General features: G+C 34.8%; 1 protein-coding gene and 1 non-coding gene across 2 annotated transcripts in view; both read right to left on the bottom strand.

The window, feature by feature from the left end:
- The window catches only part of LOC134542587 (leucine-rich repeat protein SHOC-2), a 46253-nt gene extending 36642 nt beyond the window's left edge, over positions 1-9611 (bottom strand). The window contains exon 1 of the mRNA XM_063386974.1: positions 9272-9611. Coding sequence (XP_063243044.1) covers positions 9272-9422 — 151 coding nt within the window. The 5' untranslated portion in view covers positions 9423-9611. The remainder of the gene's footprint in view (positions 1-9271) is intronic.
- A 517-nt stretch (positions 9612-10128) lies between these two features.
- Positions 10129-10201, bottom strand: Trnar-ccu (transfer RNA arginine (anticodon CCU)). Its single transcript has one exon. It is a non-coding gene; the product is annotated as a tRNA-Arg (tRNA).
- Positions 10202-12754: the final 2553 nt, after the last annotated feature.

The raw sequence follows: 12754 nt of genomic DNA, 5'->3' as shown, positions 1-12754 counted from the left end.
AATAATATTTCAATACATATCTTATAAAGTATTCATATATGTACAATATAGACCAATTTTGAGCTATTCTGATATCAGTATATTAGTTATTATGAACATATACTATCAGAACTACCATTTGCATATAGTGCACATACATACATAACACTAGCCAACAACCATTAAAAAAAACACTACTGTATACACTTATATTAAAAAAAAACCAATTATAGACAAGTACAGATTATTCATTATTATATTCTAGAGCCAATTCCAATAAGTGTAAGGGCGTACCGGTGTTACGATTTGAATTATTGGTGGAAATAGTGGGCGCCACCACGTGAGTGGGCACGTGGACCCGGCTTGATACTCTTGCTCAGGGCATTACGTGGCCCGTGTGAAGCGAGATATTAGCCCTCCTGATTTTTAACGCAACACCTGTCCCTAACTAAGCCCGCTCTCAGCGTCGGGCACGCTTATAGTTCACCTCAGTGGGCTCTTAGGGCGTCCCACACGCCGCTGACTGGTTAAGGACCCACGTGGCCCCCCCGAACACAAAGACACGTGGTTCAATTAAGTTGGTTTTATTTACTTACACGTTACATGCCATCATACAATCCTTCCGTGATACTGTTAAAAAACGCCCGAGGCACGAATCGGTTTAGTTGAGGAGGCGGACCACACACGTGGTCGCCTCAAGCCTTTACTTAGAACACGGGTGGTTAAAAACTCCGGAGAGTATATAAATCACTAATTAAACAGCCCCACCGATCAAGAGAGACCCTGAGGGTGAAGAGAAAACGATTTGAATTAATTAACTGAACAGAACTACTTATTGGAGAGACAACGGTGATGTCCTCGGGGTGTCTGCAGAGACGTCCGCTCTCGGCCGTCTGTAGAAGGAGACTGGGGTGAGACAAGGGCTTGCAGCAGGAAACATGGCGCTCTTTAAATAAAATTACTAGATACACATCCATGACCAGACCGTCTGTAATAATTACTTATGTGATAAAATATAGTTTGAATAAAGTTATGTGTTGGTTCCGTCGTCGCCCGCTAGGGAGCGTTCGTGGCTGTGCTTGCACGTACTTTATTACAAATATATAACATATTAATAAAACAAAAGGCACTCACTTACTGAATCGTCATGACACTATTTTAGGGGCGAAAAGGAAAGGTTACAATAATATTAATTATAAATAGGGGTGCGGCACACTGCAGCTAAGCGCCCTCTTGCCGGGCTACCAACACACGCACGCACTCGCTGGCGGGAGGTTTGAATATGAACAGAGGATGGAGGTGTTTGGGCGGTGGCATATCGGATTCGAAAGGGGGCCGCAGGCCCGGATGACGTCAAGTGTATTATCAACAAAAGAAAATATTTTTTTTTAAATAACAATATAGCGATATGAAGGAAAATCTGTATTCTGAAGTTCTTGTATATGTTTGGTATCAATCAATGTAAATTAATCAATCTTTGATTAAAAAAATCCCAAAAATGATTAATAAATAAAAAAAATATTGCCAACCAGCTCTGGGTTTTGCATGAGGGTTCAACTTCTCTGACTTCTGAGATTACAGACAAGATTTTAATTAATAATACTATTGGCTTCATTACTAGATTATCTTTCAACCTATAATTTATTATTTGAATCAGTTCATTGAACTCAAATATTTGTAGCAATTTGTTTAAATGTTCATGAACTTGGATTATTTAACATACAAATGTAGGTAGGCTTACTAGACCTTTAATGCTAGAAGATTGTAATTACATAGGCCTAATTTCACATTTACAACTAAGTCTTGGAGCTGATTTACATTAATATTTGTGCTAGACTTTGTAATTCTTAAAATTTTATTTTCTGCAATGTTCCAAAGAGCATTGCTCTATTTTGGAACAAAACAATTTAATCTGACAGTTAGTTACAACACTATTCTTAATAAAACAATGCACATTAGCCTGTATAATATGAATTAGATCTAACATAAGAACTACAAACTGCACATTTGCACTTAAAATATTCATCAAACAGTTAAGGAAAGAGATTAAACATAACATTTAACTCTTAAATCGTCATACTTAATTTTAGTTATCACACTTATGCTTGTACGTGAACGGGATCAATTATTAGCACTGCAAATGCACATTTAACACTAATAATTATATCATACACAAATGATATCAGTAACATCATACTTCATTTTTGGTGTTACAGTAAGCTTCCGTAAATGTTTCTTTTCCTCAGAACATACATCAGAAAACTTTTCTTGAATTTAAACATTACAATAAATTTTTAAATAATGATTTGTTACATAGCAAACCTTCAAAATATGATTTACTTCCAATTTTTGGATAAACGCCATTGAAGTTTTGCATTGTTTGCCATGGAAAACTATGGAAATAAATAAACAAATAAATAATTAAAAATATAAAGACACAACTGAATCAGCTGTAGTTGAACATACAGAACCAGCGAGGGGAATAAAAATATTATAAAATATAATATGTTCACTAAAGGTATGAAATTAATGGAGGATGCCCTACATTAATAATAATTAGTAACAGAGAACAAAGCAAATTTGTAGAGAAGAGACTTTTAACAGTAGTAGAATAATAAAATCCTGATGAGGCTGTTTCAAAAATTGCAAACATTCCTACATATAAGAAGCCCTTAATTTCAAAGACTTCAGTCAGTATACTAGTATACTGCTCACGATCTGTAAAGGTAAGGTAATTAAATTAATGGGGGAAAAGGTAAAAAGCATTTGGTTTGTGATCTTATAAATGTGGTCATTAGAGGCAAACATTGGATCTCTGTGTTTAAGTGCTCACTTTTCCGTCACCAAAGTGATCTGGGTTTGATTCTCAGCATAGTCATTAATGGATCTTTTGATAGTGGGGAACATAGCAAACATTGCAGTGGTTAGTTGGTTTTCTCAGAGTGCTTACGTTACTTCACCCATACATTCTGTCATTATATCATTAGCATTTTATAGCCCTTCATTTTTTTGTAATGATCTAGAGGTCACCAAGCTGAAAGCTCAATTCATTTCCTTCATTGACAGATATAAGGGTTGAGGATTTGAACCAAGCAAGATAAACATTTTAATGTTGCCTGCTTCGTCTTCTATAGAAAATTAAATCTAATATTTTGAATTGCTCCTGTGCTGCACTACTATTGAGAACGAGTAACCTGCACTTTTTAAGTCATCAAATAAATTGTTATAAACGGTTTCACTGTCTACATATGCCGGAATAGTGTTATCTGTATCACTTTTGGTACAATTTTGCAATTTATCTTTTGCTAGCTCAAAAAACGATGTCATTGTTCACGTTCAAAAGCTGTAGCTATAGTCCGCGCTTTTCTATTACCGGTACCGAAGTTACCCGATCGAGCGACGAACTTCGGAACTGTTCGGGCATGTCGATCTAAGCGGGTGAACCTTAGGCTGTCCCTCGGCTTGACGTTGAGCGAGGGACTTCCTGTCCTGGACATGGCCTCATTCCTCCGCGAAGTGCTTTGTTCTCGTCGCACGAGTCGCTGCCAGCTGGCGGTACAGTCGCTGCGTCCATCAGGCCGCCAGCCGGCGGGCGGCGGGGAGAGCAGGCGACCTTCCGGCATGCACTAATACGGCAGGGAAAAGGTCGCTTAATATTTCGGAGCGAGCGTCAACCTTGGAACTCCGTCGCTGCTCTCTCGCGCGCGGAGTCTGTTGTCGCTTTGTCCGCGACACGCTGCGGCATCGCGTCCACCGCACTGACCGGCTCAGCTCGGAGTCTTGGAGTCTTGGAGTCTTGGAGTCTTGGGGAGGGCGCATGACCGGGGGGCTTGGGGGGTCGTGTGGCAGTTGAATGGGAAATCAGAAATTTTGAAAAAAAAATATATATATATATATATAATTATATATATAACCCCTTAAAAGGATATTTTAACCAGGGGGGTTGCAACGTCTGCATGATTACTGCGAGTGACCGGGTGTGTTTTATTAAATTCAAACATTCATTTACTTACGTAACCTAACTTAATCTACCCTCCCGAAAAAAAGAACTATTATTTATTACACTAACTTAACCTTATCCTTAACCTAACTTATACTTTTACTTCCGTATACTTCGGAACTGTTCGGTTGTAGTTGTGGCTTTCATCTCTGAACTATAGGCTATCCGTTGTGTGATGGAAGTCAACTATTGGTTAACAAAACAATAACGGAAGTCACAAAGACGAGGATGCGCTCGGAGAGAATGTGACGCCAAACCGCGGAGGTTCGTATAAAAGATGACCTGTAATGCTGGACTCACAATAGTGCGACGGGTCGATGCGAAGATGGCGGTGCGACAGAAAAATATCGTGAACAGCCATCAGTGACTGCAGTTTTTCTTTTAATTAATATGTTTGAGAAAGTAATTTGATTTCAATTTAACATCCAATTGTAAAATTCGCTGTGGATAAAAATACAAGAATAATAAAATAATTACTAATGCGCCAGTTTAACCAACTTTCAAAAACAAAAATTCTGACATTCAATTCAGTAATGCCGCGCCCGCGACGCTGTGAAAATATGAAATATTTATAATCGAGAATTATGTCGCATCCGCCATTTTGTTCCCATTGACTTCATAGATGTGTCGAACGTGATTGGTTAGACATCTTCGCGTTGCCGCCGTCGAGTTATTATGATTTTAGCATTAGGTACTGCAACGACCCAATAAATACGGTGACAACTCACAACTGGACGCAATATATTGTAATATGTTAAGATTATCGTTCGTTCAAGACAAAAGCCGATAAAGAAGTACACATGCCGGCCTTATCGACTAAATAATAAATTATTACTCATACTCAATAAGTAACGCTGTTATCAGGGCTATGGTGTCACCAGCAATGACACACGTACCTACGTTGTTGCGTATGTCAAATTTTTAAGACACAAGTCTTTATAAGGTGCGGAAAGTCAGTCATATTTTGTTCCTCACTGCGTTTACGAACAATTTGGAGTATGTGTGTGCGTGTATGTGTGTATGTGTGTGTGTGTGTGTGTGTGTATATATATATATATATATATATATATATATATATATATATATATATATATACATACATATATAAATAAAATTTTCAAGTTAATCTATTGGGTATCTCTTAACGCTGGGGTGGAAATAATTGAGAGACGAGGCTGCTATTGCTGAAAAATGTATCACAGCATACAGAATTAAGATGCAGGGAACCAGTTCTATGAAAAGTACTGAAGTCTGCTGTTGGTGCATTAACTCACTTAGTAAGTTCGAGAACACAATGTTACGTTATTTCCATGTACAGAATTACGAACGTTATATATAGCGTACGTATAGTTACATACATTATATAACTCAGGAATGAGCTGGTATTGAAAATCGTTCATATTAGTTAAATTTACACGTTATGTGCCGTTTTGAGGATACATATGGGTTTCGACAGCAGCAGCTTCACTAAAATTCCCTCTTTGATATTATCCCGTACAGTCCTTCATATTCAAATATACATACATATTATATCATACAGAACAATTTTTTATGTTATCTGGTAGCAACTGAAGTAACACTGGATCAGTTAATTTTTCATTCAAAGGTCGTCGTGATCATCCTTAAACTCCCTCGCCTTCCTGATTTACTCTCGGCAGTAATTCTGGCCGTAGCCATAATTTATTATTGGGTTGGGAGGATAGTATATTTCCCGAATATCCCTTTTCAGCGCATCGAGTTTGAAGAGTGGCTACACAAATAAAGAGTACCACGATTCATCGGAACTTTAGGAATTTAAAAGTTTGTGTCGTGTAACTTGTCTCAAGTTTGATAGTTTCCCAACTGTTACTTACGAAGCATTGCATGATGTTTGTTTACGAACACGGACAATTTCATGAAGTTGTTTACAAACACTGCAACATATTTGGATAGAGAGCAAAACTTACAGTTTAAGGATTTTTACCTGGAATAAATTGAGGAAAAAACAAAAAGTGCTGAATCTATACCTAGTGGATCAAATAAAAAATTGGAAAAACTGTTAGAAAATTTTCTTGAAGAAAAAAAAACTATATCAAACTCAAAATTTAGGGAAAATTGCAAAAGATTTTATGATTGAGAAATTCACGGGCAGAAACTCAAATGCTTACCAGTGCATTAAAGATTTCAACAAAGAATGTGAACGTTTCCTTATCAAAGAAGACATAAATAAAATAGAAATTTTAAAACATTTCTTAGAATACTCCAGTGTAGTTTGGTACAACTGCATGCAAATGAAACTTACAGTGGAATCGGACTGGAACAAATGGGAGAAAAGTTTTGCGAGACATTTGCAAACAAAGGATGGTCACCCATCAGATATGCTGACTTAGAATAAACATCAATGACTTCCCGAATATATTGATTTTCATAGCAGGATATTGCAATTATTGAGTACTGTAGTTCTTCAACACGCTATATTGGAAATATATTTTACAAGCAGCCAATATCTACTCAAATTCACTTTAATAGTAAAGTCATGTAATAATTAAAAAATTGAGCCACATCTAGAGACACTTCTGAGATAAAACAATATTTATCGATTTTATTTTAACTGCAGCCAATATCTATTCAAAATCTACTTTAATAGTAAATTGATGTAATATATCAAGTTTTTTTACATTGTTATGAAATTTCTTTAATACGTCGATAAAGAAGTATCACTTTAAATTATAAATAAACCAAACTAAAAAGTAGAAAATAAATAATAGTTTAAAAATCTAAAAAACACACTTTATATAGAAAACCAAACTAAAAAATAGAAAATAAATTTAATAAATTTGAATTAAGAATAGTGAAAAATTTTTTTAATAAATATTAATTAATAATCGTGTATATAAGAAAAAAGTATTTTTTTTTTAAAAAGGGTGCCTTTAAGATATTATCGAAATGATAATCCTTCTACTCATATATGTCAATAAAATATTTATAACTATTGACACCATGCACCCCACGCTTTTTTTTTAAAAATAAAATACATTTTTTTCTTATATACACTATTATTAATTTATATTTATTAAAAATTTCTACACTATTCTTAATTCAAATTTATTAAAATTTATTTTATATTTTTAGTTTGGTTTTCTATATACAGTGTGTTTTTTAGATTTTTTAAACTATTATTTATTTCTCATAAAAATGTAATCAATTTTTGTTGCAATTTTATACGGCTGTTATTAACTACCGTAATACAATATGAGTTACAGTGTTACAGTATAATGTATTGTTAAACGAGTTTAAATCCATTTGTTAAGTATTTGGTTAAAGGCCTAATATTTTTAACAGTTAGTATAAACTAAAGTTTCCCTTTGACTGACTTATATTTTTGAAAATCAATACCATAGGTTAAAAAAATTTATTTGTCTTTTTTTTTTTTTTGCACCTCAAAAACCTCCCGCCCCTCAAAAACTGGAGCTCTGGGCAAATTCCCGGACGGCCCGTTTGTAAGTGGAGGCATTGTTATATTTACTGAAAATATTTGTGGCAGAACAATAAATACATGGGAGGTCTCAAGTTATAATGTTTGAATCAGCCCTTAAACAAAAGTAATGAAGAAAAGTGAAAAGCAAAATCAACCTGGTGTGTGAAACCGAACCTTCTAGAAAACATGCAATAATATTCTGTTTTCGCCAGCCAACTGCTGTCTTCACTCTTTAATGTTCATATCTTGTCAAATAATTTACTTGAACGTTAAAAATTATAAAATGCCTGAAAACAAGATTGCGAAAAATGTGTAAACTGCTTTAGACTGTAAGCTGTTGTTGATTGTTGATACGCCGGTTTACATTAGCGACGAAAAAATTAAGATATCATTTCAATGTTTTTGATCACTGAATTCAGCCTTGAAACTAAAGGAGACTTTGTTTAAGTCTGCGCCGGGAAAAAGATACATCTTTAATGTCCGAAAACAACAGCAATATTACTATTAAACAAAATGGATTAGTGCTTAGTAATCTTAAAAGTTGCTACGTAGTTAGGATGGATTTATATCATTAAGATAATTGTAAACGTGAAAAATTTTGTGTAAAAGATTATATTTAAAAGTACGCGGTGAAAGTAGGTGTGTGTTTGCTTTGCCGCCGTCAAGGTTGTCTTGATTCGAACAGTCGCGCGGTGCGGAAACTTACTACGCAGTGCGCGCGCATGCAGGTTGAGTGGCCTGGTTAGTGGAACACCAAACACCCCCACACGGAACGGTACGAGACTGCAGTCAGAGTCGCGAGAACAGCTACGGAGAGCGGCGAATGAGCTCCGCCTTCAAGCGACCAGTCCCGACCCCCCAGTCGTCCTTCCTTTGTCTGACGGCTCCGCACTGCGACGCAGAAAAAAAAAAACCGCAAAAACTGTGCCAAGCCGCGCAGGTAAACAAAAAAACCGAGGTACTTTATCACCGTTATCACCACGCGCGATTATTTTTGAGCGCAGCAGATAACCAGGAACGCGGGGCGCTCAAAGATTCAGGGTAACCATGTTGTTTTTTTTTTTTTTTTTTTTTTTTTTTTTTTTTTTTTTTTTAGTACCCAAGACTTTCTTCCGCTCGCATGATGAAAACACACCCGTTCACTTCCGCATCTCTCTTTGAACGGAAAGAAAGTGAACATGTTCAATAATAGTTTATATCCCATGAAAGAGTTGCTTTTAAGATAACTTTACAAAACATATCTAGTTTGATGGGTGAACTACTGTTAAATGTTTGTCTAGTCATTCAGAAAACAAAGTACTTTATTTTATTTACTGGATTAGTTTGTGATTAATGGCACACGAATCTATTAAAAAAAAAAAAATTACACTCATTCATGGAATACTCTCTCTCTCTCTCTCTAAATATATATATATATATATATATATATATATATATATATATAAGCAATAACTTTCAAAATTAATATAATACAACGCGGCGCTTTTTTTAAGTACATATCATGCTAAAAACTATTCAATATGAGATATATATGTTACGCAAACGTTAACATACATACGAACAAAACAAATTCTATTTTGATTACGTTTAAGACCCGAAGTCAATTAAGACTTGATTTGTATATACGTTCGTACTATCGTATTACCAAAACACCTACAAAGTGTTTCACAAAATCGGCACGTTTTTTTTACAAACATTAAATTTCGCCAACTCATTACCGTCTCGTCTCATGATTTAAAACACCACGAATAAAATAATATCAATTATCGAAGACAAACCACTTTCTTTAATACGTCAGAAAAAAAAATAGAAAAAAATAGCTATTGTTTACATACCTAGGTTGTTGTTTTCTTGTGCGTCGTTACACCTTCCGACAACTCTGATGATAGCTCTTCCAGCCATACGTGTGCAATGCATCACTGCAGGTAGATTCGTTTCATTGTTGGTCTGGTTCGTGATGTCAGCTCCAAACTGCGGCGGCTTCATCTTGCGTCTTCAGAACGACTGGCTTACTGGCTGATCAATATACTTTAAAAAATAAAAACACTTCTAAAACGATAGTATATTGTCACTCCAGTACCATTCGCTCCTAACGAATCACGCAAAATCCTTCCGTACAGCCATGCCTTTTTGTTTATATACCATCAGCTGTTTTCCTTCCCTTTCATCTCCCCCCACCCTCCGGCTACCAGCTGTTCTGCGCAGTGAGCTAGTGCGCATGTCGGAGCTAGCGATGACGTCACGGCAGGGAACCAAGATGAAAGAACGCCAACAAAACTTGACGCACAGATGTGAAGTTTTTGTGAATCTTCGGCATTTGGCCACCGTTCAAGAACTTTACCACATATTTTCTTTATACCAAAAAATAAAAGAATAATTTTTAACGGTATATTTAGAGTGGCGTTGATTATAACCTCGTTTCTACACACAACACACGTGACCACTATAGTGATTCTTTTTGGTTTGTGAATGTATGCTGGTATAATCACACGTTATTTTATATAACAAATTATTTTTAGCATAATTTGAAAACATTTGTAATAAATGCATTAGAAGTTTACGAGAGAAAAAGTACGACTGTCGTCAAAATGTATTAAAAATCGAAAATATACTTGCTACAAAAAATTAAAATTAGGCTCAAAAACATGTGTAAATACAGCAAATCAATATTTTAAACACAAAAAATTAATTTTACCCCTGGTGGGACTCGAACCCACAATCCCCGGTTTAGGAGACCGATGCCTTATCCATTAGGCCACAGGGGCGTTGATGCTCAAAGGCTCTATTTAGGAATATTAACTGTCTTTTAAAATTTTTAATTGCAATTAAGATTATTTTCGATACATATAAGTAAATAAAGCAGTCAAAAAGAAACAAAACATTTTATTTTGAAAAAATTATTGAAAGAACATGGTAATTACCTATCATAGCATTGTAGTTATAGTTTTGTGACTATATATTGTATACATTTTGTTCATAATATCCTTTAAGTTGCGCTATATTAATTTTATAGCTTTAAGTGAAGCAATTTGGGTACACTATTGTTTACCTACTACTATAAATGTTAAATGAAAAACAAATAAGCGTATAAATGGATATAGGCCTGTGTGATAGCCTATGCAATAGTTGGATATAGACTAAAGTGCGCTGCTTTAGGGGTTGTCTGTTTACAATGTGTATCTTAGACTTGTAGAGTTCCAATATAAAGCTACCTGTACTTTTTATGGGACGTTCCAATAAAATTATAATAAATGTGTGACGTGCAGTGCCAGACCCATATCAAACTTCGGAAAAAGGTAAAACTGGAGAGTTTTCGTTTGGGTATTTACCTCCCAGTTTAATAGGAGTACGAAATTGTGGAAAGTAGCCATTAAATCTGACCTCTCTAAAGGCCCCATCAAAATTATGTTTTACACACAGTACAGAGAGACAATCACACAGTACAGAGAGACAATAAAATATCTGCAAATAGAAGTCCTACTTAAGAATTAATGCAACTCTTAATTAAAGCTAATTACCGATATAATACGGCCTATAGTTATTTGATGAATCAAAAAATTTTCAATAATAATTAGAAATAATAAATCAAAAATATTTATCACCCCTGTCACCATTTGGCTGCCGCTGCTCACGTGACCAATTTTTTTTTTTTATCCTTTTTCATTTTTCTATGTTTGATCGCAAAAGGGATGAAAATGAGGTCAGTTTTGTTTGATTAAAGAAGTCATATCTTTGAAGCTAATCAAGTGGAATCAGGGGCGCAACAACAGGAGGGGGCAAGGGTATTTTGCCCCCCCCCCCTCCTTTCTGAAACCTTGAAGTGGGGGCAAACGGGGGCAAAGAAAGTGCTGTGTAATCAATTTTTAGATAATAAAACTGCTTAAATAGCACCATTTTCCACCTTTAAATACAAATTTTCCCGGGGGAGGAAACCCGGACCCCCCGCTTCAATAGGGGGGATCGATGATTATTTATAAAAATATATTGCCCCCCTTTTGGAAATTTAGTTGTTGCGCCCCTGAGTGGAATGTAAGTTGTACGGTATAATTTATACCTAAACATGCAATATCTTCCAACTCAATTTCACTACCTGCTGACATTCTAATTCTTAAAGGGCGAATATTTCAACATTCTCCGAAATATCACTACTTAAGTTCATAATTTAGAGATTTTCTTTTGTGTCGATTGTGTCGATTGTCTCTTGTTCGCAGCTTGAACTGTTACTAGGCAATCACAAATGAATAAAGGTTTATAAAAAAAGGGGGGGGGGGGGGTTGTTTCCGGCCAAGGGGTTATGAGTGATGCGGAGACGGACGTTAAGTCATTAAAGATACATTTGTGCACTCGTTTCATAAATTAAAATTTCTAATAATTTAGTTTGATCTCATGTCTGCCCAAAGGAAGGTTTCTTACGAGGAAGAAACAGTTTAGTCCAGTGTTATAAAAAGACCCCCCATTGTAATTCTTAAACCTCCCTCAGTGCCTAGATAGTGAAATTTTATTAGGAATTTGATTTTAATTACATATTATAAAAATAATTTACGTCTTAATTATATAACCGAATATCTAAATAGAATTACCGTACACTATTACAACGGTTATAGTTATGTATTATTATATATATTGTGTAAAAGGCAATTAACATAATGGTGTGATAAAAAACATTGTAGATTTTCCATAGTAGTAGTAGTAGTAGTAGTAGTAGTAGTAGTAGTAGTAGTAGTAGTAGTAGTAGTAGTAGTAGTAGTAGTAGTAGTTTTATTGTCCAAATCGACTACAAAAATGTACAATTATATTGTACATGTAGTATAGGACTCGTCAAGAATATTAAACATTATGAATACACATTTACAATCATACACACATAAACAAAAATGATAGTAAAAAACAAATAATGTACATCATATAATAATAATAATACATTTTTAGCATAGTTTTGCTTCCATAAAATCATTAATAGAATAAAAACTGAATTCCAACAGCAAATTTTTCAGTTTTTTTAAATACACAAAGTTGGTTTTCTGATTTAAAATGTGGTGGAAGTTTATTATAAAAACATATAGCAGAGTATCTCGGACTATTTGCAAAACATTTTGTACGATGTTGTAATATATGAAAATTATTTTTTGTTCTAGTCGAATAATTATGTAAATTGAAATTCTGCAGTTCATTCAATTGTGAATGAGCAAATATAAGTAATTCATAAATGTATAACGATGGTAATGTTAAGACACCTAAGCTTTTGAAAAGTTGTCTGCATGAGGTACGATAATTTACATTCATTATTATTCGTACAAATCTTTACTGTATTTGAAAAA

This window comes from Bacillus rossius, chromosome 1, assembly GCF_032445375.1.
Source record: "Bacillus rossius redtenbacheri isolate Brsri chromosome 1, Brsri_v3, whole genome shotgun sequence".
Classification (NCBI taxonomy): domain Eukaryota; kingdom Metazoa; phylum Arthropoda; class Insecta; order Phasmatodea; family Bacillidae; genus Bacillus; species Bacillus rossius.
Note: the sequence above shows the minus strand (reverse complement) of the source record. Positions and strands in the feature narration are given on the sequence as shown.